Consider the following 25,567-nt stretch of genomic DNA (forward strand, 5'->3'; position numbering starts at 1 on the left):
CTAGGATGCTTTGTCTCAAGTTTGGGCCTTCGTATGGATCCTGGGAAGGTCTTAGCCATTTCCAAATGGCCCCTTCCTGCTAGTCTTAAGGCCACACAGCGCTTTCTTGGCTTCACCAATTACTATAGGCAGTTCATAAGGAGTTACTCTTCCATTGCTGCACCTATTATCGCCTTGACCAAGAAGGGTGCTAATGCCAAAGTCTGTCCCCCCGAAGCTGTCGCTGCTTTTCATGATCTGAAACAGGCCTTTGTCTCTGGGCCTCTCTTGAGGAGACCTAATCCTGGGGAGGCTTTCTTTATTGAAGTGGACGCTTCTTCAGTGGGGGTGGGAGCTGTTCTTCTTCAACTCTTTGAGAAGAAACGTCAACCATGTGCGTTCTTTTCCAAAAAATTTTCTCAGGCAGAGAGAAATTATGCTATCGGTGACCGGGAACTTCTTGCAATCAAATTGGCGCTGGAGGAGTGGCGTCATCTTTTGTAAGGTTCTCCTCACCCCATAACGATCTTCACAGATCACAAGAATTTACAGTACCTACAGAATGCTAAACGTTTGAATCCCAGACAGGGCAGGTGGAGTCTTTTCTTTTCCCATTTTAATTTCACGATTATGTACAAACCTGGTCCCTGTAACGGTCGGGCTGATGCACTTTCTAGGTCCTTTGACACTTTGGACGAGGAGTCCACTCCTGAACCTGAGCCGATCATCCCCACGTCATGCATTATTGCCCATTCTACCACCCTGGACTCGAAGATTCCTCCTGGTAAGACCTTTGTCCCCACTGAGCTAAGAACTAAGATTCTTCGTTGGGGGCATGATTCCAAGGTGGCAGGCCACGCAGGGGTTCTCCGCTCCTTCTTGCTCATCAGCCGTCACTACTGGTGGCCTAACCTCCGCTCAGAGGTCAAAGACTATGTCAAGGCTTGTCATGTCTGTGCTCAGTCTAAATCCTCCACACAAGCTCCTGCTGGTCTCCTCATGCCTTTGCCCATTCCTAAGGAACCCTGGGCTCATATTGCCATGGATTTTATCACCGATCTCCCACTGTCGGACGGTAATACAGTCATTTGGGTGATAGTCGATCGGTTTTCCAAGATGGCTCATTTTGTTCCCCTTCCTGGTCTTCCTTCTGCTCCTGCTTTGGTTCCCATTTTTATTCGAGAAATGTTCCGCCTCCATGGGGTTCCTTCTCGCATTGTTTCCGACAGGGGCGTTCAATTTACGTCTCGTTTCTGGAGAGCCTTTTGCAAATCCCTCAATATTGCCTTGGATTTTTCCTCTTCTTACCATCCTCAATCTAATGGGCAGACGGAGAGGGTTAATCAGGAGTTAGAGATTTTTCTTCGCACCTTAGTCTCCGCTCATCATGACGATTGGTCCTCTCTACTTCCGTGGGCGGAATTTTCCCATAACAATCATGTAAATACCAGTTCGCAGAAAACACCCTTCTTCGCAGTTTATGGAAGACATCCTCAACTTCCGCTTCCCATGGCCTGTTCTTCGGATATCCCAGCATTGGCTTCAGCTCAGGAGTCCTTCAATTCTATCTGGAGTGACGCTCATGATTCCCTCCGGGCAGCTGCCGACAAATTCAAAGGCTTTGCTGACCGCCGCAGGCGTAAACCACCTTCTCTTCAGCCAGGGGACAAAGTTTGGCTCTCCACTAGGAACATCAAGCTTCGAGTGCCTTCCCTGAAGTTTGCTCCAAGATTTATTGGTCCATATACCATAATTTCTAAACTGAATCCGGTTTGTTTCAAACTTCAGATCCCCAAAAGCCTCAGAATTGCTAATTTCTTCCAGGTTTCCCTTCTGAAGCCTTTAGTTCTCAATAAGTTTTCTCGTCCTTTCCCTACCATGGCACCGGTCTCTGAGGATAATCAGGAATAAGAGGTCAGTCAAGTTCTGGATTCCCGACTCTGTAGAGGCATTCTTCAGTACCTTGTTCATTGGAAATGATTTGGTCCTGAGGAGAGATCTTGGGTCCCTGCATCGGAGGTCGTTGCACCTCGTCTGTTAAAAAGATTTCATCTGAAGTTTCCCTCAAAACCCGGGTCCGGGCGGGGAAGGGGGAGGCCTCGTAAGAGGGAGGGTACTGTCATGGATATGCAATAATGTCTGGTGGCTTACCTGTTCCTCATGTCTGCATTAAGGGCCAGACCCTTCCTTCTGGCTGCTTTTATCATCTCTACTTCCTGTTCCTGCCCCGCCCAGGTCATCACAGGAAGCCTATATTAACCAGCGCACTGCAGGCCTGCCTGGCTGTTCAACAGTATTAGTTTCCTGTTTCCTGTTTGCCGTGTGCTTGTAACTACTCCTCTGTGTACCGACTTTGGCTTGCCTCTGACTACTCCTGCTTGCCTGTTACCCTGACCTTTGGCCTGTACCTTGACTACCCTTGTCTGCCTGTTACCCCGACCTTGGCTTACCCATCACCATTCTGTGTGTCCTGAGTGGCTGCTTCCCTTCACTCCCTACGGAGCATAACCTGGGGGACCCCAGGGGCCGCGACCTGGGCCCAGTTGCAGCGAAGTCCATCCTCACCACTAGAGGCACTGGTGAACACCTGCTGGGTCTTAGACTCCGCGCCCTGGGGAATCTTGGGTTCACGTTCCGGTCCATCCGCAGCAGTCTGCTATAGGGTTCACTACCTTGCGCTGCGCCCCTGCCTCCAACAGGGTGCAGTTGTCACCTGGCCACAGGTGACCTGACAACAGCCCTGTCCTGCATTGAATGTGAAGATACTGAGGGATAGTCCACTGCCAGAGCATGCGGAAGCGGAGGATCAGATAAGTTAAAGCAGGTCAACAGAAGGTCAATTTCAGGTCAAATGCACCTATCAATGAATTTATAATAAAGTTAGAAGATTCCCACACTGATGCCATTGACAAAAGCCCAAGGACCATCAACATGGACCCTTACAGTGACCTGGTCCTATAGTACTTACATTGGGTTGTTATTGTCTGGAGAATTTCCAACTCGGACCTCAGCACACAGTATCCGTTCCGGAACGGCATCCGAGCGGGCAAAGACCACAACGGTATTCACTTTGTATTTCTGTTTCAGGTCTACCTTCCACCAAGGTGAATGTTCCAAATTTGTGTGGGAGCAGGAGCCATAATTCCAGTCTGTAATGTTATTACCATCAATGGCCTTGTACGGAGCGCCCTTATAGGGCACTGAAACCGAACTCTCCGAGGCTACCCCAGTTCTGGCGATATTAGTAGCTGAAGAAATAAAAACAGAACACACTCCATAATTATACATTTTCAGGGTCTATGAATGAAAAGTTTGTTGTATGAATGTGACAAACATCTGCACAGCTCCAACAAAACTTGCCGTATTCTGTATAAAATAATTACCTGCTATGTTCAAACTCCTACGTTCCATCTAATGGCCATAACGCTGTATTTTTAATTCCTTAACCATTTGCCTACCGGGCACTTTTACCCCCTTCCTGCCCAGGCCAATTTTCAGCTTTCAGTGCTGTTGCACTTTAACCACTTTAAGACCGGAAGATTTTGCTGCTTAATGACCAGGTCCTATTTTGTGATTCGGGACAGAGTTACTTTAACGGACAATTGCGCAACTCTGTATCCAAACAAAATGTATGCCCTTTTTTCCCCCACAAATAGAGCTTTCTTTTGGCGGTATTTGATCACCTCTGCGATTTTTCATTTTTGCACTATAAACAAAAAAAGAGCGACAATTTTGAAAAAAAAAAATATATATATATATATATATATATTTTTCACATTCTGCTATATAACATTCCCAAAAAAAAAAAAAAAAATGTAAAAATAAAATGTTTTTAACATTTTAGGCCAATTTGTTTTCTGCTACATATTTTTGGTAAAAAAAATCGCAATAAGCGTATTTTGATTGGTTTGCACAAAAGTTATCGCGTTTACTAACTACGGAAAAGATTTATGTCATTTTTATTGTTTTTTTTTTTTTTTTTACTAGTAATTGCTGCAATCTGTGATTTTTAGCTGGACTGCAACATTGCAGCGGACAGATCGGACCCCTAACTGACATTTTTGACACTTTTGGGGGGACCAGTGACATTACTACAGTAATCAGTGCTAAATAATTTGCACTGTTACTGTAATAATGACACTGGCAGGGAAAGGGTTTAACCCTATGGGTGATCAAAGGGTTAAATGTGTGCCTCATGCTTACTGATGTGTGTGGGGGGAGGGGGTTCTGTGACACAGACAGAGATCGCAGGTTCAGCTATGCTGAATCCTGTGATCTTTCCCTGTCTGTCACTGAGAAGATCCGCCTGCTTTGTTTACATAAGCAGGCGGGTCTTCTCACACTTTCCCTAATGATCGGGGAAGGGAGGTGGCAATCATCGGGGGAAACATGTGTCTAAACACAGCAGGAGCACGCCGCCGAGACCACTAGGAGTCCAGCGAAGTAGGTCTGCGTCGCTGGACCCAGGGGAGCCGCTCTGCTGCAGTAGGATTACTGTGAGCAGTCGGCAAGTGGTTAAATGACAATTGCGCCGTCATGTAAAATTGTACACATATGAAATTTTTATAATTTTTTTCATACAAATAGAGCTTTATATTGAGGGTATTTAATATTATTTTATTAATTAATTAATATTATTATATTAATATTATTTTGTAAAGTCGGAAGGATTTTTTTTTATCTTAATGCATTCTATGCATTAAGATAAAAAAAACTTCTGTGTGTAGCAGCCCCCCTCTGCCCCCCTAAGACTTACCTGAGGCCCCTCTAAATTCAACAATGTCCACTAATGTCTCAGCCATCTTGGATTCCCTTCCTGATTGGTAAAGACACAGCAGTGGTGCCATCGGCTCCCACTGCTGTCAATCAAATTCAGTTAGTCAATGAGTAGAGAGAGGGGGTGGGGCTGAACAGCAGCTCCGTGTCTGATTGGATACATGGAACTGTGACACGGCTCGGGTGCCCCCATAGCAAGCTGCTTGCTGTGGGGGCACTAAAAGGGAGGGAGGGGCCAGGAGAGCCGAAGAGGTACCCGAGAAGAGGGGGGATCCAGGCTACCAGGCAAAACCAACTGCACAGAAGAGGTAAGTATAACATGAAAAGTTTTTCATAGTTTGTTATAAAAGTTTACAAGCAGGTAGTCTTGCTCCTTCACTGATGTGCGCTGATGGGCACTAATAGGCTGCACTGATAGGTGGCACTGATGGGCACTAATAGACATCACTGTCATGTGACACTGGTGAAGAGGCAATAATGGGCACTGATTGGCAGCACTGGTGGGCACTGTTGGGATTGCACTGATGATAATCAGGACATTCATACTCTGTGCCCTGATAATCATTATAGATGTCCCTTTAACACAAGTCGGTTATCTGCTCTCCTCTCCTCATGTTGTCAGTGTGAGGAAAGGAATGCCGATAACTGACTTGTGTTAACATCATGATCAGCTGTCATTGGACACAATGTGATTGGCCCTTTACCCCAATCTGTGATCAGCTGGGTCCATGGAGGCCGTCCTGGCAAAGTAGGCCCTCGCTGTAGCTGTCTTTCAGCTATAGCGTGGGAGGGAAATGGTTAAAGTGGTTGTAAAAAAAAATTAAAAATTCCTTCTGTGCTTAGTTAGTGTCAGTGCAAATATCATTAAGTGTCAGTTAGGGTCAGTGTAAGTGGCAGTATTAGGGTCAGTGTGTTTTGGGTAAGAAAAAAGAAAGGTTTTATATTTTGCCGATGTGAATGTTAATGTTGGTGTATTTAGGTAGGCCAACAAAAAAAAATGACGCACTGCTGTTTCTTGGCCCCACTACAGGTACCAGGAACCAATCACACACACATATGAGATATATCCGCAATTGTCAGGAGTAGGAGAATTTACTTTGCAGGTGGTGGGTCATGGTAGCAGTGACATAACAATATACATTAAAAAAATGTTTTTCCTATTTTGGGCCAGTTTTTCTTGAATAAAAAAAGCGACAGCCCGCACTACCGATCACTGCGCTGCGCGCCCTCGGGGGCGGGCAGGAAGGTGGTAAAGAAAAAGTGGATCATGCGTTTCCTTGTGGGAGGAACCTCTCTCTCATGTAAGCTGTCCTGGAAGATGACTTGGGAAATACTCATTGAAGTAGAATTTTTTTTTATTTTGGATAGAATAAGGGAAGGTTATAACCCCGGATAGATTTTTTTATTTCCATCTGTGTCCAATTGGGGAGATTTACCTTCACTTCCTGTCCCATAGCCAAACAGGAAGTGAGAGGAAATCCCTGTAATTTAGGGGAATCCTTTGGGCCCCCCAGGTCACCATAATAAGTGTCCCAGATTGTCCCTCTATTACTTTTCTGGGGACAACCCAAAACATTACAAATATAGAGGGTGACTTTCCCTAACAGGGATACAGATAGCAATAGCACCCCTGAGGGCCCCTGAGTAGGTAACAGGTGTCAGGTAAATTTATTTTTGGCCCCCCTGTAATCAGGGAGAGCAGTGATCACTTGCTAGTGTCTGTTCGCGGTTCTGCTGGTGTGAGCACAACTGCTTTCCCCTGCATCTCACTGAATTCTAAGATATAGTGGGTGGAAGAGCTTTGACCCTGGCCTGCATATTCATGCCTCTGCAGCCAATCCCTGGTCAGGGGAGTGAGTGACCAGCAGGGGGCTGATAGAGGTATAAATAGGCAGGGGCCTGGAACAGCTACCTCTTACTTCTTGGGAGTAATACCCAGTCTGAGGGCTGTGGCATCCTTGGGAGGCTACCTTCTACACAGAGGACTTTCTTTTTGGGGTTCCGGCTTCTGCTTGGGCTAGGGGAACACTGAAACTCACAAAAAGCTCATCTGAGGAATGCAGGGCACAAGCAACAAGTACAGAAACTGACTTGTGCAGCAGGTGGTAAAACGGTATTCAGTACAAAGTGAATACCTGCTGTGTGAATTCTAGAGACTTTTTTGCACTACCTCAGGAGAACTTACAGCAGGACTCTTAGGATTATACTTCAGTTGAGGACTTACTGCTTGAACTCTAGTTGCCTTTCACATTCAGCAGAGCAGATTTAGTGTCCTCTGTTAGCTGTTTGTTAGAAGTTTTGTGAGTATCCCAAGGCTCAACCTCACCCTATCCCAGTTCTTAAACCACAAAAAAAAGACATTCAGGGCTTGATCTTTGACTCGAGTGACTGTGAAAATGGGGTGTGCTTGGTTGCTATGTGCCTATCAGGGAATGGAACCTGGGACCAAACAGCAGGACCAGTATCGGGTCTGTGCTACACTATGACCAAACAACCCTATGTAGCACTGATCCGTCATCCGCACATTGATCCAGAAGGCCTGGTCTTTATCTGTATCAATGCTAAACTATATTCTTGCTCCAATGTTCTTTTTGGCCAGCAAAGGATTTTTCTTTTTTTTTAAACAATCAAGTTTATTGAAAACATGTGGTACATAACAATGAAGAAAACAAACTGTAATTGAGGGACACACATGTCAAGATAGTGCAGAAGTTATTGCAATATACAGCTTGAATATTCTAACGATGTTTAGAGATAGAGCAATCAATAAACAAATGTACAACTTAATGACATAACAAAATAGTGCATCAGCAAATTAGAAAAATTTCACATATAGATCAAGAGATCCTATGGGCGGACAGATTATCTAGTATAGGTTCTTGTGATATCGGATCTGGAACATGAGTAAAAAAAAACGTACTACTAGAAAACAATTTCTCAAGAACAATCATCCTCAGGACATACGTTCTTCGTCAGATAATCATGTTAGGTCAGCGGATTAGCAGACGGAGAAATCCTCGTACTCAAAGATCGAGGAGCAGCACCAAACCAGCTAGAAGCTGGGCTGAGGAGGTACATCAGAGTTAAGATATTAGAGGAGAATAGTAGTTGGAAATAAAGTAGTAGCAGATGAATAAGAAAGAGATCAGGAAGAGTAAGAGGAAAGAGGGGGTGAGAGGGGGTGAGGGGGGGGGGGGGGGGATTCAGCCGACTCAGGGAGGCGCCAGGGAAGGCTGAACGGGTTGTTGAGAAGACTGGAATTTAAGCCAAGGCTCCCAATGAGAGAGAAACCCAGGAATTCTGTCGTTGGCAAGTGCGCTCACTCTTTCCATTTCGCAGATTTCTGAAACCTTCCTAAGCCATTCTGAGGTCGATGGAATATTGGCGGATTTCCAATGCAAGGGTATGAGGGATCTGGCTGCATTGATCAGATGGATGAGCAATGAATTCTTGTATTGTAGGAGTGGTGTTGGACTAAGGTGTAGTAGGCAGAGTTCAGGAGAGAGAGTGACCCCCTTATCTACAATGGACGAGCACAAGGATTGAATTTGTTGCCAGAAAGTGGAGATGTGCGAACAGGACCACCAAATGTGGATTAAAGTACCTTTCTCAAGACCATATCTCCAACAGGTATCATCGGAGGCAGGATACCATCTTTTAATTTTATCAGGTGTAGCATACCACTGTGTGAGCAGTTTGTAGGCGGTTTCCTGAAGTTTCGTGCTTAGTGAGCACTTGTGTGCAAGAGTGCAAGCTCGTTTCCATTGGGTCTCCGAAATAGAAGTGTTCAACGAGGAGCTCCACCTCCCCCTGAACCTGTCCTGCCCTGTATCAGTGTGTTTCTGTAGCCAAGCATAGGTCTGGGAGATAGACTTCTCAACCCTCTCCCCCAGGTGACAACACTTTTCAAAGTCACTCAGAGGCCTACTCACTAGGGGCCTCCTGTTGCGGGAGGTAAGGTAGCTGCGAGCTTGAAAATAGGACCATAGGGGCATTTTCTGGTCAGATGTGATTTGTGTGAAATCAGATAATTGTTTAAAAACACCACCTACAAAGCAGTCTTTGGCTAGCACAGGGTCTCGTGAGTCCTTCAGGAGTAGGGGGTTGTCCAGACCTGGTGCGAACTCTGGGTTGTGTGCTAATGGCGTCAAAGGGCCGGGAGAGGAAGAGATGTCACAGTTAAGAGCACTAGCGTGAAATGTTCTCAGTGTGGGGCCTATGAGGGGGTGAGCCATCAAATTTTTAGGGCAAGACGCGGCCGGGATCCAGGGGGCGCACGCCAGTGGACCAGTGAAAAACGAGCTTTCGACCTGTATCCAATCTTTTGTCTGGCCGTGGCAATTCCAATCTATAATTCTAGATAGATGGACAGCCCAGTAGTATTGCCTAAAATTGGGTAGTCCCATACCACCACAGGATTTGGATTTGGACATCGTATCAAAATGTACCTGGGGATGTTTGCCATTCCAGATAAATTGAATCTGGAGCGAGCGTAGCTTACGAAAGAAATAGGAGGGAATCGCAATAGGGAGCGCCTGCATGAGATAGAGGAGCTTCGGCAGGGTTACCATTTTGATGATGGCGGCTCGGCCGAACCAGGAGGAAAAACGGGGCATCCAGCCTTGTAGTTCCTTCGTGATGGAGGCGAGGAGAGGGGGGTAGTTGTGTTCGAATACATTTTTGGGATGCTGGGTGAGTCGCACGCCTAGGTACTGTATGCTAGATGTGGTCCACTTGAACGTGCAATTTTGTTGGACATTACTCGCCTGGTGTGTGGATAAGGTGAGATTTAGGGCTTCAGACTTGTGGTAATTGATCAGCATATTAGACATAAAACCATAAATTTCAAACATGGCCAGCAAGTTAGGGATCGATATAGATGGGAGAGATACAAAAAACAAAAGATCATCTGCGTAGGCTGCAATCTTGTGTTCCCTGCCTCCCACCACGATTCCCCTAATGGAATGGTGTAGGTTGATTGTACGGATAAAGGGCTCGAGGGAGAGGATGAACAGGAGGGGTGAGAGTGGGCAACCCTGACGGGTGCCATTACGGATGTAAATCGGCTCAGACAGGGTACCGTTCACCTTAACTTGAGCCGAAGGGTTCGTGTATAGGGCCTCTATCCAGGCGAGCATGTGGTCCCCCATTCCCACGTGTCTGCAGGTTTGCGAACATAAAGTCCCAGGCCACCCTGTCGAAGGCCTTCTCCGCGTCCGTAGACAGGAGAAGACCTCCGACACCATCCAAGTGGAATCTGTGAATCAAACTGATTGATTTTAGAACATTATCGCGCGCCTCACGCCCTGGCATGAAGCCCGCTTGCTCTGGGCCTATCACTTGTGGAAGCAAAGACCTGAGACGAGTGGCAATGAGTTTGGCTAGCAGTTTGAGATCTAGGTTTAAAAGGGAAATTGGTCTATAGTTAGGGCATTCAGTGGGGTCCTTATTGGGCTTAGGGATGACCGTAATGTGTGCTCGTGAGAAGGAGGGAGGGATTGTATCAGCAGATAGGAGATAGAGAGTTCAGTGCCGCGAGGAGAGGGGTAGAGATCTGTTCAGTGAAGGTTTTATAGTAATGACCGGTGAAGCCATCTGGGCCTGGGCTTTTGTTGGATTCTAGCGATTTAATTGCCGCCAAAAGTTCGGAGTGCGTGAAGGGCTGTTCCAATGACTTCGCATCCGAAACAAATAGCCTAGGAAGTTTGCTATTATGGAGGAATTCTTTGATAAGGGACGGTCTATCTCCATTTAGTGTGGGTGGTTTGTGACGCGCCGGTATGTTGTAAAGATTGGAATAAAAATCATGGAAATGTTGAGCTATGAGTCGGGAATCTCTGTCCAACTGACCTTGTTTATTTTTTATGGCTGAGATGTTTGTGGACAACTGAGCCTCTTTCAAAGATCTGGCTAAAAACTTCCCCGCCTTATCCCCCTGTTCATAATAAATGTGTTTCCGGTAGAAGAGCAGACGTCGGGCTTTGGCATCCAGAAGCTGTCTCAGATCTTTTCTAGCTGATATGAGAGCCTGGAGAGTATCCGTCGCCAAAGATTGTTTATGCGTAGCCTCTAGAGTCGCAATGCGCGAAAGGAGGTCGGTCATTTGTTTTTCTGTTTGCTTTTTGCGCCTGGCACCCCACATTATGAGCGCCCCTCTTATAGTGCATTTATGAGCCTCCCAGACATACATAGGAAGCACCGTAGACCGTGAGTGAACCTCAAAGAACATGTCCAGCTCTTTAGAGACGTGTTCTCGAATTTGGGGGTCGGTCAACAGTGTGGGGTTCAAGCGCCAATTAAAGACTTTTCCTGTGTCTCTAGGTCTGCTGGTAAGGGTTAAAGAGATAGGGGCATGATCCGATATGGTCTGGTTGCCTATGCGTGACGCGGTCAGTTCTGGCAAGTCCCGTTGGGAGATATACAGGAAGTCCTTATCGTCCGCGTGGAGAGCTCTCCAAGAGTCCACTAAAGCGAGTGACCCCAATAGAATTTTAATTCTTTTCAGAGTCCTGTATTTGATGCAAGAGTGACCATTGGAAGTGTCTAGGAGTGGATTCAGGGGCACATTGAAATCCCCTCCCAGTATAATGCATCCTTCCCCAAACCACTTCAGCTCATCTATCACCTTTTGGCAGAAGGACAGATGTGCGGAATTGGGGAAATAAACATTAGCAAGTGTCACTGGCTTACCAGCCAGGGAACCCTTTAGTAGTAAATAGCGGCCTTCAGGGTCCGCCAGTTGGTGTGTGAGGTCAAAAGCAGTGTCTTTATGTATCAAAATTGATACTCCTTTGGCCTTGTTCACGGGTGATGTCGCGTGTAAGGCTCTGGGGAAATGTCTGGTATTTATGGGAGGTATGGATCTAGCTCTAAAGTGTGTTTCCTGGAAGAAAACAAAAGCAGGCTTCACCTTAGCCAAGGCCCTGAGAACAGATGATCTTTTTTCTGGGATGTTAAGTCCCCTGCAGTTGAAAGAGAGTACCGTGGGACTCCTGCTAAGTGCAGAAAACATGGTGGCCGTATGTCAGTTTATGTACGGTGCTGCAAAGGAGAGTCAGAACACTTACCGACCCAGGAAAGGCGGTCTCAGTCAATCGCAGGGAGCCGTCCACCCAAGGAGGTGTGTCCGTATGCGTCCCAACCAGACTTCTGTGGGGATCCCCGAGCCGGCTGCAATGGAGAGAATGGGATGGGAAGGAAGGGGGAAGGGGGAGAAGAGTTGAAGGGGTACAGTAGCGGCAGATAGTAAGAGAAGAAACCTGAGATAAGATCGCGTGGGAGACAACAAACAATCTAATGCACTATGCAGTAAAAGTTTTGTAACAATATGTATCAACGCCTAACAGAAAAAATTACCGTAGGCGATCAAAACGTAGTCCGGTGTACAACAACAGACGGTAGGACAAACGCAATAAGCAAAAAAGATCAGACTACTGATTGTGAGGTGAGTGGGAGGTCAGTCAGCGAGATATTTAAAAAAAAACGAAAACAGAGAAACACCAACGCGAACCCACCAGCCCATAAATGTGGAGTTTGGTAGAGAGTACTCTGAAACCGGGGTGAAGTGGTCTCCAAAAAAAAAAAAAAAAAAAAAGGGAAAAAATATTGCGGCAGATAGGCAGTTTAAGGCAGGAATTATTCTATCAAAGGAACTGGGCACAGTATGAAGGTCGGATCCAAACAAAAAGTCAGCTGGAGGTCAAGATGCATGACAGGCATGTCAGCAGAAGGAGGGGGATCATCAGGTCGTCCGATGAGTGCGTTTCCGATGTCAGAAGTGGGCTCTGAGTCCTGGGGTCTTGGGAGTTTTCGGTGTGGTATGGGATCGCCTCGGGGTGCCCTCTGGATGCTTATTCAGCTTCGATTTTTTGCTGCTGGATGGAGTGAGAGCTGCACCAGGGGAAGAAGGAGAAGCAGTGGGCATATCAGGGAGTCTGAAGTCCGCGTACCAATCGGGTACTTCCGTAAGAGGTATTTGGAGAGCTTCACAGAAAGCAGGCAGGTCCGATGGGGTCCGCAGAAGGTAAGTTTTTCCATGAAAGGTCACGCTGAGAGCAAAGGGGAATTTCCAATGGTAGGAATGTCCTTTAAGTCTCAAGGCATCCAGCAGGGGGTGCAGGGCGCGCCTGTTATTGAGTGTGATGGGCGATAGGTCTTGAAAGAGGAGAATAGGTTCCCTATTAAACAGCACTTGATCGTTTTGGCGCGCTTTAGCCAGAATTTCTTCTTTGAGGGGAAAGTTTTGTAGGCAACAAATAATGTCTCTCGGGGGCTGATTATCCGGTCCTTTAGGCCGGAGAGCCCTATGTGCCCTTACAAAGTCTATTGGTGACTCATCAGGCCGTTCCAGCAGGTCATTAAAGATTTTGGTTAAAGCCAGTTTAGTGTCCTCAGGGGGTACAGACTCCGGGACCCCCCGGACCCAGATATTACAACGTCTACCCCTGTTATCCAGATCCTCGATCTGCCTATTGACATTGATTAGATGCGCGGCGTGTGCCTCAGCCGTGGTTTCTAAGCGCTTAATGGCGGTGTGCCTTGCCCTCCCCTCTTTCTCAGTCCTGTCCAGTTTGTCAGAGATAGCCATGACATTGGCAGTTAAGGTGGCTATTGCAGCAGCAAAAGATTGCTTGATGTCTGCTGCTATGACGGTCATGGCTGCATGGGTGAGGGGGAGGTCGGGAGAGTGTTCATCTCTTACCATATCCTCCGAGGCAGAGAGCGATTCCTCACTGAAGTCAGCCTCATGGTGGAGCTGCGCCATCTTGTCGACCAGGTTGAGGGATCTTGCCACCGCTTGAGCCTTGAATAAAGCCGAAATACTTTTGCTGGAGGATGCCGGTGTGGACCGGGTTTGTCTGCTCTGTGATCCGTGGCGGAGAATTCTGCCCATCGCCGCAAATATGGAGACCGGAAAGCTTATTAGGGCTGCAGGTTCACGGAGCTCTCTCAATGTGCTGCCATCCGCCGCGCTGTCCAAGCCACGCCCCCCAAAGGATTTTTCTTAACACCTCTCACATGCTGGCTGAGTTGATGCAATCTTTTCTGATTATGGATGTGTGCACTATGAATCCCACTGTTGGGAAAGTTAGCTGAACATCCCACAAAGAAATTTTGGAGTTCTTGGAGAATAATTTTAGCATCAAACCATGAGCTCTTGGGCGGAAATTACCAGGCTGGCCAGTCCTTGACAAATTAGCACTTATAGATTTTTTCCTTACAGTGGAATGACTGATTTCAAATTATTTGGCGATCTATTTAAAGTCTTGCCAGACCCATAGGTATACACAACTTTGATGGCCTTAGTGAGCTCTATGAATCTTGGCATGATGATGACACGACACATGTCAAAAGCAAAGTGAACACCAGACCAGAGATATCTGAGAAATAAATTAGATGGGTTCCACCTGCAAACTTCTTATTGTTGGCACCCAGTCTTGATCACCCACGTTTAATTTCATGGATTTGAGGCATGGGTAAATGTAGGGGTGTACTTATTTTTTTCAGATGAAAAATATGGAATATGGATCAAGAAAATGAATACAGCCTTTCAATTTTATGCAGCAGTTTTTCAGTGTATTACCTTTATCTCTAGGCACTATTTGAATCAAGATCCAATGACTGCCTGTTTAAATATACAGTATCTCACAAAAGTGAGTACACCCCTCACATTTTTGTAAGTATTTTATTATATATTTTCATTGACAACACTGAAGAAATTACACTTTGCTACAATGTAAAGTAGTGAGTGTACAGCTTATATAACAGTGTAAATTTGCTGTCCCCTCAAAATAACAACACACAGCCAGTTATGTTTAAACCGCTGGCAACAAAAGTGAGTACACCCCTAAGTGAAAATGTCCAAGCTGGGCCCAATTAGCCATTTTCCCTCCCCAGTGCCATGTGACTCATTACTGTTACAAGGTCTCAGGTGTGAATGGGGAGCAGGTGTGATAAATTTGGTGTTATCGCTCTCACTCTCTCATACTGGTCACTGGAAGTTCAACACGGGACCTAATGGCAAAGAACTCTCTGAGGATCTGAAAAAACGAATTGTTGCTCTACATAAAGGTGGCCTAGGCTATAAGAAGATTGCCAAGACCCTGAAACTGAGTTGCAGCACGGTGGCCAAGACCACACAGCGGTTTAACAGGACAGGTTCCACTCAGAACAGGCTTTGCCATGGTCGACCAAAAAAGTTGAGCGCACGTGCTCAGGGTCCTATACAGAGGTTGTCTTTGGGAAATAGACGTATGAGTGCCACCAGCATTGCTGCAGAGGTTGAAGGGGTGGGGGAGTCAGCCTGTCAGTGCTCAGACCATACACCGCACGCTGCATCAAATTGGTCTGCATGACTGTCATCCCAGAAGGAAGCCTCTTCTAAAGATGATGCACAAAAAAGCCAGCAAACAGTTTGATGAAGACAAGCAGACTAAGGACATGGATTACTGGAACCATGTCCTATGGTTTGATGAGACCAAGATAAACTTATTTGCTTCAGATGGTGTCAAGCGTATGTGGCGGAAACCAGGTGAGGAGTACAAAGACAAGTGTGTTTTGCCTACAGTCAAGCATGGTGGTGGGAGTGTCATGGTCTGGGGCTGCATTAGTGCTGCCGGCACTGGGGAGCTACAGTTCATTGAGGGAACCATGAATGCCAACATGTACTGTGACATACTGAAGCAGAGCATGATCCCCTCCCTTCGGAGACTGGGCCTCAGGGCAGTATTGCAACATGATAACGACCCCCAAACACACCTCCAAGACAACCACTGCCTTGCTAAAGAAGCTGAGGGTAAAGGTGATGGACTGGCCAAGAATGTCTTCAGACTTTTTTTTTTTTTATAAACGTTTTATTGAGCAGAATAAAAATGAACATTAACAAGTGATGACATTATAGCACAGTCAGCAGATACAAATACAAATAACAACACACATCCGAAATCACCATAGACTGTATCAAGGAGCAGGAAGATGCCATCTGCGGTAAATACAGAGATATAAACAAGTCAAGTGTGACCCGGCCATGTAAAATACATGGCCAGGGATTCAGTATAACATTGCAGGTACGGAGGGCCGATGCGGCTCGGGTACGGACCCCCGCCACATGGGCCAAAACCAGTGTGTAATGGGGTTAAGTACAATCATATGGGGTATTGGGATTCTACTGGGTAGGGCAGCAATGAGGAAAGGAAAGAATTCCGACCCCTCAAACTGGAGAGATATGGACGGGGGCGACCAGGAGGCAGGAAGATGACAGTCAAGGAGGGAGCACCCCCGAAGCGGACACCCCCAAGGGGAACACGCTGTGTCCAGAGCCGGGGGAGCACCATCCACACATGCGTATAGACCGCCCCTCGCAGAGCATGGGTACGATAAGTAACAGGAGGTAGGGGAGAAGGGAAGCTAAGGAAAGGCAGGTGGGGGTGGCAGACACCAAGAGCGTCATGAGACAGTGTGTGAAGAGAGCAATAGCAGAAAAAGAGGGGGTAGAGGGATAGAGAAAGCAAACTAAGTAGGGAGAGTAGAAGGGAGACAGGAAGTGGGGAAGGAAGGAGAAGAGGAGTGCGGGCGCACTCCTCCGGAAGACGACCGAGAAGCAGGTAGGGTGTGGCAAGTATAGGGCAGACTATGTGTTCATCAGGCGACGGTATTCATCCGATGCAGCAAAGTCAATCCACGGGGCCCAGATGTCATAAAATTTGGAGGGAGTGTCGAGGGCTTGAAAAGTGAGATCTTCCATACAGGAGATCCTTCCAACCCTCCGCAGCCAGTCAGCTACAGTGGGTGGGGAGGGAGACAGCCAGAGGCATGGAACGCACATGTTGGCGGCAGAGATCATATGAAAGACCAAGGACCTCCTGTACGTCCGTTGGGGAAGGGAAGAATGATGAAGGAGGAATTGTGCCGGGCTGAGATCCAGTGTAAAGGTAGTGATATGGGTTATGAGGGCGTGTATCGTCCTCCAGAAGGGCTGGATCCGAGGGCATTCCCACCAGATATGCAGAAGAGAACCTGTATGAAGTTGACAGCGCCAGCAAAGGGAGGAGAGGTCAGCCGACATTTTATGTAAAAGTTCAGGCATCCTGTACCAATGCGTGAAGATTTTAAAGCCAGTCTCCTTTGTGAGGACGTTCCTGGATCCCTTGTGGATGTGAAAGAAAATACGCTCCCAGTCATCATCCGACAAGGTTTTGGCCGAGATCTCCTCCCATTGAGCCCGTAACCGGACGAGGCGAGGTGGTAATTGCAAGGAGAGGAGGGAGTACAGTAGGGAGATAAGATGCCGTTGTGGGTCTGACGATCTGCACAGGGTCTCAAAGGGGGTGAGGACCCTAGACCAGCAGGAAATATCAGGGGTATGGAGTAGGAAGTCTCTGAGCTGCAAGTAATTGAAGAAACGAAGCTTGAAGTCCAGGTATTTCTGCGCCCAATCAGGGTGAGAGAGCAACTTGCCCTCTTGAAAGCAATGTTCGGCCCTGCACGGAGCGTTGGAAGCAGAGCCCTGCGGGGGGAGGTAGGAAAGGCCCGGAGGGAAGTCTGGATTTTGAAGAAGGGGTACCATAGGGCCAGGTGAGGAGGCCAGGTGCAAGGTCTTGCACAACTTGCGAAAAATTGTGATCGTGGGGTTGATGGTCGGGTGCTTGTAACACGATGTCGGAAAGGATGGGGGTGAGATCCAGGGCAGGTGTTGTACAGGGATGGGGGAGAAAGAATCCTCCAACGTGACCCAAGCTTTGACATGACGATGTTTGTGCCAGTCCACCACCCTTGCCAGATGGCAGGACCAGTAGTACTTCTGTAGGTGCGGCAAGCCCAGGCCACCCACCTCCTTCGGAGCAGTCAGGACGTCCCAAGAGAGCCTGGGACGCCTCGAACGCCAGATGAAGGACGTGCATGCAGATCGATACGAACGAAAAAACGCTGGAGGGAGTTTTAAAGGGACGGCCTGCATAGTGTAAAGAAGTCTGGTAAGGATATTCATTTTGACCACCGCAATCCTGCCGAACCAGGAGAAGGAACCAGATTCCCATTTAGAGAGGTCTACTTTTATAGATTGTAATAGTGGCAGGTAATTGCGCGAGTAAAGGTCAGCAAGAGTCGAAGGGATTTGGATGCCTAGGTATGTGATAGCAGAGGGTTCCCAGCGAAAAGGGAAGTTGTCCTTGCAGAATTGCACCCTGCATGGCGGGAGTGATATATTCAGGGCCTCTGATTTCGCGTAGTTAATTTTAAGATTGGATACAAGGTGGAAGGCGTCAAGGTCCCGGAGAAGGTTAGGTAAGGAGATTGCGGGGGTTAGTTAAAAACAACAAAATGTCGTCGGCAAAAGCCGCCAACTTATAGGTTTTATGGGCTATGGTTATTCCGTTAATATCGGGATTAGAGTTAATGCGGCGGAGGAGGGGTTCAAGGGTGATGATGTATATCGGGGGGAAAGGGGACAACCCTGTCGGGTCCCATTCGACACAGAGAAGGCGTCCGACAGGCCTCCGTTGACCCGCACCCTAGCCGAGGGTGACGAGTAAAGGGCTTGTATAAAGTTCAACATGCGGCCAGCGATGCCCAGAGACTCCAATGCTGCAGTCATGTAGTCCTAGGCAACCCTGTCGAACGCCTTCTCCGCGTCGAGCGAGAGGAAGAACCCAGGTGTACCGGAGGAAGTCAGCCAGTGGTGGATGTTGAGGGCCTTGAGAGTATTATCCCGGGCCTCGCGGCCGGGGACAAAACCCACCTGGTCGAGCGCAATGACATCGGGGATGTGGGGTAGTAGGCGGTTCGCCAGCACCTTGGCGTATAATTTGATGTCAACGTTGAGGAGGGAGATTGGCCTGTAATTGGAAACTAAGGAGGGGTCCTTACCGGGTTTATGGATGACTGTGATGTGGGCTTCAAAGTAATCCGGGTGCAAAGTCGGGGAATCAGAAAAGGAGTTAAAGGCAGCAAGCATCGGGGATGACAGGACATCCCCAAAGGTCCTGTAGTATCCCACCGTCAAGCCATCCGGGCCCGGGCACTTCCCCGGTTTAAGTTGTTTGAGTGCAAAATGCAATTCAGAGGAGGAGATGGGAGCATCAAGTTCCGCCAGGGCCTCTGGTGAGAGGGGGGGGTAATATTCCTGCAGGAATGCCTTAATGTTTGTGGCTCTATCGGGGGGGGGGGACTTCGGGGTCCGGGTACACAGATTGTACAATGCACGGTAATAGGTAAGGAATTGGTGGGCAATATCATTGGTGGAGGTGACCTTCCCGCCATGCGGGTCCATAATCGAGTGGATCGTCCTCGCCGCCCGTCGTGCTTGAAGTGCTCTGGCCAAGAGTTTGCCCGATTTGTTGCCGCAGTCATAAAATAGTCGTTGCTGTAAAGCGAACTTGCGTTGTGTTATAAAGCCCAGTTCCGTGAGGAGGTCTTGTCGGGTCTGAGTCAGTTCAGTCAAAGTGTGTGAGGCCAAAGTGAGCTTGTGCGCGCGTTCTAGGGAGTGGATGCGTTTGGTAAGGGTAGCGATATGAGCACGGCGTTCCTTATTGCGTTTTGCGGTTAAGGCAACAAATACGCCCCTAATGGTGCACTTATGGGCCGCCCACAACGTGGCAGGGGTCACATCAGGGGTAGCGTTACAGGCAAAGTACTCTCGCAGAGCAGAGTTCAGCTCCGCGACATAGACCGGGTCGGACAATAGGGAGTTGTCCAGACGCCAGGAGCGAGAGCGACCGGGGTCGGGCCTCAGGGATAGGGAGATGGCAATAGGGTGGTGGTCGGACAGAAACAAAGGGTCAATGGATGCAGAGCGTAAAGAAGAGAGGGCAGCCTGTGATATAAAAAGATAGTCAATCCTGGAGTATTTATTATGTGGGTGTGAGAAATACGTGAAGTCCTTGGTGTCCGGGTGCAGCGTTCTCCAAGCGTCATGTAACAGGAGATCTCTAAGGAGGGTCTTAATCGCTCGCAAGGCAGTGTAAGGTAGGGAGGAGGAGCCTGAGGAAACATCCAGGAGGGGGGACAGGGCTACGTTGAAATCCCCACCCACTACCAGGGTACCTGCCTGAAATTCGGTCAGGCGAAGAAGCGTTGCCCGGAAAAAGGGTACGAGGCGTTTTTTTGGGGCGTAAATGTTCACAAACGTGAAAGTTTGACCACGGACAGAGCCCCTAATGAAAAGAAAGCGCCCTTCCTGGTCTGAGACGGAATCTTGTAGAGTCCACGGGCAGTTTTTAGAGACGAGGATAGAGACTCCCTTAGACTTAGAAATGCTGGATGTTGAGTGATAAACCGTCGGGTAGAAACGGTCGTAGAGGCGGGGAATCTTATCCGAGCGGAAATGGGTTTCTTGCAGAAACACCACATCCGCTTTAGCCTGTCGGGCAGATAGCAAGAGCTTGGATCTACGCTCGGGAACGTTCAAGCCCCTGACATTAAGGGAAAGAATTTTCAGGTGTGATTTGGGTGCGCTCATTACGGAGGAGTGCGCCACACGCCGCCTAGAGCGGGTAGGCATAAAGGAGGGAGAGAGAGGGGGGAGGAGAGGGGAAAAGGGTAGAAAGGGAGAAGAGAAAAGGAAGAGGAAAAGAAAAGAAGGAGGGAGAGGAGAAGAGGCGGATAAGGAGGGGGGGGGGGTAAGAAGGGGTGGAGGAAGATGCGGGAAAGGAGGAGGTTTGTGAACGATCCGTGGTAGGAGGTCCCGCCACGGATACAGTAATAGGGAAGGTAGTGTAGAAGTGCTAATGAAAAGTGCGATTTAGACAGATGCAGTCAACTGTGAGACACTATGGGGGTTGGATAGAACCTAACCTGGAGGGCACACGTGGGGCCCTGTTTCCACACTCGGGTGAGAAAAAAACAAAAGGGTAGAAACAGGAACCAACCGACTGTGCGCTCCGCCGACGGACAAGAAAAAAGGGAGGCAACATGGGGAGAGACAGTGAGAAAAAAAAAAAAAGGACTAGATGCGTATGCCCATAGAGAGAGGGGGAAGGGTCCCGGGAAATTTGTGCGGTAATAAAAACATGGCACGGGGTGTACGGTAAAACCAATGCGGTGGGGGACACAAAGTTTGAAGGGCAGCAGGTCACTCGCGGACATCCGGGGGACCCGGCGCCCCCAGGCACAAGGCCAGGAGTGAGCTTGCGAGGCACATCCAAAACATGGAGACCACAAATGGGCAGGGTATGACCACCACCCCCGGTGTACGTCCGTCACCGGGAGGGGTGGGCTCCCCACAACTTACAACCATAGCAATTCAAGAATGAAAAAATGTATACACTTATTATGATATCCAACCTCATAACACACGTCATATAAGTGAGGTCTAGTCGGCTCCCCGGGGGCGGAACGGGCCCGCCTAAAATAGACGAAGTCAGACCCGCACGTCCCCGGTGAGTCCACACGACCAATAAATTCAGCAGTATCAGAAGTAACACCTTCAAATTGCAATAGACATTAAACTTAGCAACATTGCTATTGTCATTAGCGTTATCTTTACCTATAGCCCTCCTGTGTAGGGTAAACCTGGTAAACCCGGTTAAAACTAAAACTCTCCCCTCCCCACCCCCCCACCCACTACAAAGAGGTCCAGTTCATATGTAGCACCGCAGCATTCGGGTAACCCGTAGGGCCCAGGACCACTAGGCAGTGGTAACGGGAAGGCAGAGCGGTAGATGGAAGTCCAGCAGAAGCATGGTGACTGATGGCCAACAAATAGCATTAACAGGTAAGGCACATAGGGGGTTTATTTTTTTGCGGGTGCCGTGAGGCGAGTTCTATGCAGCAACAGGACTGAACCTCGGGGAGTTAGGGAGAGGGGGAAGGACAACAGGTCAGTAGCAGGCATGAGTGAGCAGACAACTGCATTCAATGACCATGAGGGTAAGGTAGTTAGGACACGGGGGGGGGTCGGGCAAGATGGAAGCATTGAGTTAGTAAAGGATCGAAGGACTTCCATATGGCACGGTGGCTAATCAGTTGGAATAGAGGAAGGATAAGTCAAAGTCAGCCAAAACATGGGACAGCAAAACAAGTGAACGTGGGTTCCATGGTTAAAGGGGGTGTATAGCCAGCCCTTTGAACAACGGAGGGTCGGGAAGGTGGTAAGGGAACATACAGTGCAGATAATGGTGATACTTGCCAGACGATCCAGAGCGCCCCAACCATCAGTCCCCCTGACGGGGTTTCCTTTGCTTCTGAGGTTTCGTGGGACTCGCCACCAGTGGCGGGATCTGCAAAGCCGCAAGGGGTCTGAGCGGTGAGGGTGAACGAGGACGCCTGAAGCGGGAATCGTGCGCCTCCATAGGTTCCTCTCTTGGTGCGGAGGCCGCTGGTGGTCCCCCTCGGAAGGCTGCGTACCAATTAGGAACATCAATCAGCGGGAGTCCCATGGCGGCACAGAAGTGTGGGAGTTCCTCCGGGACCCTTAGGAGAGCCGTGCGGCCTTGCACGGTGGCTGACAGGCAGAAGGGGAACTTCCACTTATATGGTATCCCCTTCAACCTTAGGGCCTCCAGCAGAGGGCGCAGATCTCTACGATGCTGTAAAGTTATGCTGGAGAGGTCTTGATAGATGTGGATAGCAGCACCTTCATGTTCCAGATTGGCCCTGTTTCTGGCCTTGCGGAGTATCTCTTCCTTCAGCTTGTAATCCACCAGGCAACAGACCACGTCCCTGGGAGGGTCGCCATCCCTGACCCTCTGACGTAGAGCACGATGTATGCGCTCCATATCTATGGGGGATTGCATGGGGCGGTCAAGAAGGGTGTTGAAAATACCTGTGACCGCTGGGGCGACCATGTCAGGCTCAACGGATTCGGGGAGTCCACGTACCCGCAGATTGTGACGTCTACCCCGATTGTCCAAATCCTCCATGTGCCGTTGGAGCTCCCTTAGCTGTAGGGAATGAGAATCCACAGTGCGTGTAAAAGACCAGAGCACTCTGTCATGCTGTGCTGTGACTGTCTCCATCCCCTGCACCCGGCCGGTCAGGTTCCTCATCTCCTCCCTCAGGCCCTGGATCGCTGAGCCCAGCGTGTCCTTGATGTCAGCTGTGATTACCCGGAGGTCAGCCATCGTCAGTGAAGGCGGAAGGGGGGTAGGCAGGGTGGGTGATTCGGCGCCCGAGGCTGTTGCCGCAGCATAGGAGCGAGCAGGCTGTGGAGTTTGTGAGGCGGGAGGTGCCACGCTGCCTGTGAGCGCCATGTTTGTTCCCTGGGTCTGGAACAGCTTGGGGATGCTTTGGCTCAGCCGAGCACCGGTGTCCCTCGGCGAGCATGAGCGGGTGGCGTAGGAAGCCCGGGAGGTAGATCCCATGATTGTCGGGCAGAAAAGCGATGAAGTCTCTCCAGCAGATGAAAGTGGGCGTCCGTGGCGGCGGGAGCGCAGGGATCAGGCAGCCATCTCCATGCGAGGTCAGACCACGCCCCCCATGTCTTCAGACTTAAACCCTATTGAACATCTGTCGGGCATCCTCAAACGCAAGGTGGAGGAGTGCAAGGTCTCTAAAATCCACCAGCTTTGTGATGTCGTCATGGAGGAGTGGAAGAGGACTCCAGTGGCAACCTGTGAAGCTCTGGTGAATTCCATGCCCAAGAGAGTTAATGAAGTGCTGGAAAATAATGGTGGCCACACAAAATATTGACACTTTGGGCCCAATTTGGACATTTTGACTTAGGGGTGTAATCACTTTTGTTTCTGGGGGATTTAGACATAATTGGCTGTCTGTTGAGTTATTTTGAGGGGACAGCAAATTTACACTGTTATACAAGCTGTACACTCACTACTTTACATTGTAGCAAAGTGTAATTTCTTCAGTGTTGTCACATGAAAAGATAGAATAAAATATTTACAAAAATGTGAGGGGTGTACTCTCTTTTGTGAGATACTGTATTTAAAAAGTCAACCACTTCCATTGGGGTGTTTTTATGTTTTCACAAGGCTCTATTTTACTAAGAATGAGATATTGGAAAAGACTCTGTATAAACTATTTGGTCTAGATTTTAGGTATTACATATTTCTTTAAAATACCTGAAGGAGCTTTTTTTTTTTTTTTGGTCAACTAGCTGCTCCTGTGAGGGTATACTTAGACCCTCATCCTCATCTAGTACTCCTTTTTTTTTACCTTTTCATTATTCTTACCTTTAGGTGGAGGGCTGCAGCACCAAGCCAGACCCAATGACACCAGCAAAACCAAAGCCACCAGAGTCTTCATTCTGGAGGAGACATCAGAATACAGAGAGTCAGTTACCATAATATGTTGTGCCCCATAATTGGTGTCAGTGGCAGAATTAGCTCCTCATCCATGATGTCAGGGGGGGGGGTATAGTACCCCGTCTTTGGTGTCAGTGGAAGAAATAGTGCCCCAAGGGTCGGATAAAGGCAAGCAAGGGGACACATTCATCCCGTGGGTCCCAATTTGGAGATCCCTGTGTTAGAGGGTGGCTACATTCATTTTCCATGGTCCCACTGTATGTATAAACATAGCCCCACCCTCTCTTGTCCCCTCCTGAGATGGACTATGGACTTACCTGCACTAATCGTTCCAAATAAATAGAAGTGAGGGGGAAAAACAGAAGTCCGCAAGGACGTTGAAAAAACGGTGGTATACTCGCGCCTAGGTATTAATTTTGTGGTACTATGGGAAGCAGCAAGTATTCAAGAACACTACCGAAATAGTGTTCTCATAAGTAAATGATGAATATGTAAATAACCGCGCTACCCTATTATTTTCCTGTGACAATATATAAATGAAAAGTGCCTGTGCAATTTTTTAACCAATGCTCATATCATAACTTGGTGGGATAAATAATAATTATAAATAAATAAATAATATATTAATGTGAAATACCGTGATTCCTCTTAAAGTGCAACGTGCTGAATAGTAAATACATATAGTAAATTATCACTCAAATAAATAAATGTAAAAGTCCAATGCAATCAAGTCCAAAGGGTGAATACAAAAATTGTGCAAAAAACGTGCTCAAAACACTGCCGGTGTGGGGATGAAAGTGCTGCGTGCCGGTGATCCTTGGGTTCTCACTCTGTGCCCAGGGGTAAGGTAGCACACTTACCGGAAGGTGTGGATTCCAATGGCATACGCCAAAAGGAATCGAAATCGCTTTGTCTGCTGCTCCTGTATATCGATAGGTGGGTGGACGGTCTCCTTATGGATATAGGTAAGCGTTCCGCATGGAAGAAAGAAGGTAGAAGCTCCTCATAGTGTAAAAAGGTTTTTCCTTTAATTAGACTTCAACTTCATAAAACAAAACAACATCAATCTTCTCATACAGCTTCTATAAAAACATCCATAAAAACCCCCGATCGGTGATGCAGACTTTAAAAGCACTCCAATTGTGGTAAAAAACACTCCAGATAAAAACGTAGGTGACACAGCAAAAATGTGACAAACTCGACCCAGAAATAAATATTGGGGTCAATATAGTAGTAAAGCCGCTCTTAGAGCTCCTATGGTGCCTCGCGGCTGGGATACCTCATAGGATGCTGGCTGTAACCGCTGACTCGCGCCGAACCCGGAAGTCGGAGCCTCGGCGTGCGGTCCAGCTACTAACTCAGAGCGAGGCAACGTGCGTGCCAACTTGACGCGTTTCGTCAGAGTGTGACGTCTTCGGAAGTGGAAGGGGGGAAGGGGGAAAACAGAGGCTCCGGATCTCCTCAAGGACGTTACTAGGAGGCAGAAAAACAAAGTAAGATTAGAGGGCCGTCACTTAGTGGATATATATGGATGATTTTTTGAGAAATAAGAATATTGTATAGTGAAACCTTAATTTAAAATTAAAATAAGAAAAAATGTAAAAGTTGATAATCATATA

At 48.1% G+C, this 25,567-nt stretch overlaps 1 protein-coding gene across 1 annotated transcript in view; it reads right to left on the reverse strand.

Annotated features, from left to right (window-relative positions):
* The window catches only part of LOC309555861 (fucolectin-like), a gene marked incomplete at its 5' end in the record, with an annotated part of 554,318 nt that extends 530,369 nt beyond the window's left edge, over positions 1-23,949 (reverse strand). Inside the window, one exon of the mRNA XM_082258029.1 lies at positions 23,877-23,949. Coding sequence (XP_082114155.1) covers positions 23,877-23,949 — 73 coding nt within the window. The remainder of the gene's footprint in view (positions 1-23,876) is intronic.
* Between the last annotated feature and the right edge of the window lie 1,618 nt (positions 23,950-25,567).

Source organism: Pelophylax lessonae, assembly GCF_965119305.1.
Source record: "Pelophylax lessonae genome assembly, chromosome: 5".
NCBI classification, from domain to species: Eukaryota; Metazoa; Chordata; class Amphibia; order Anura; family Ranidae; genus Pelophylax; species Pelophylax lessonae.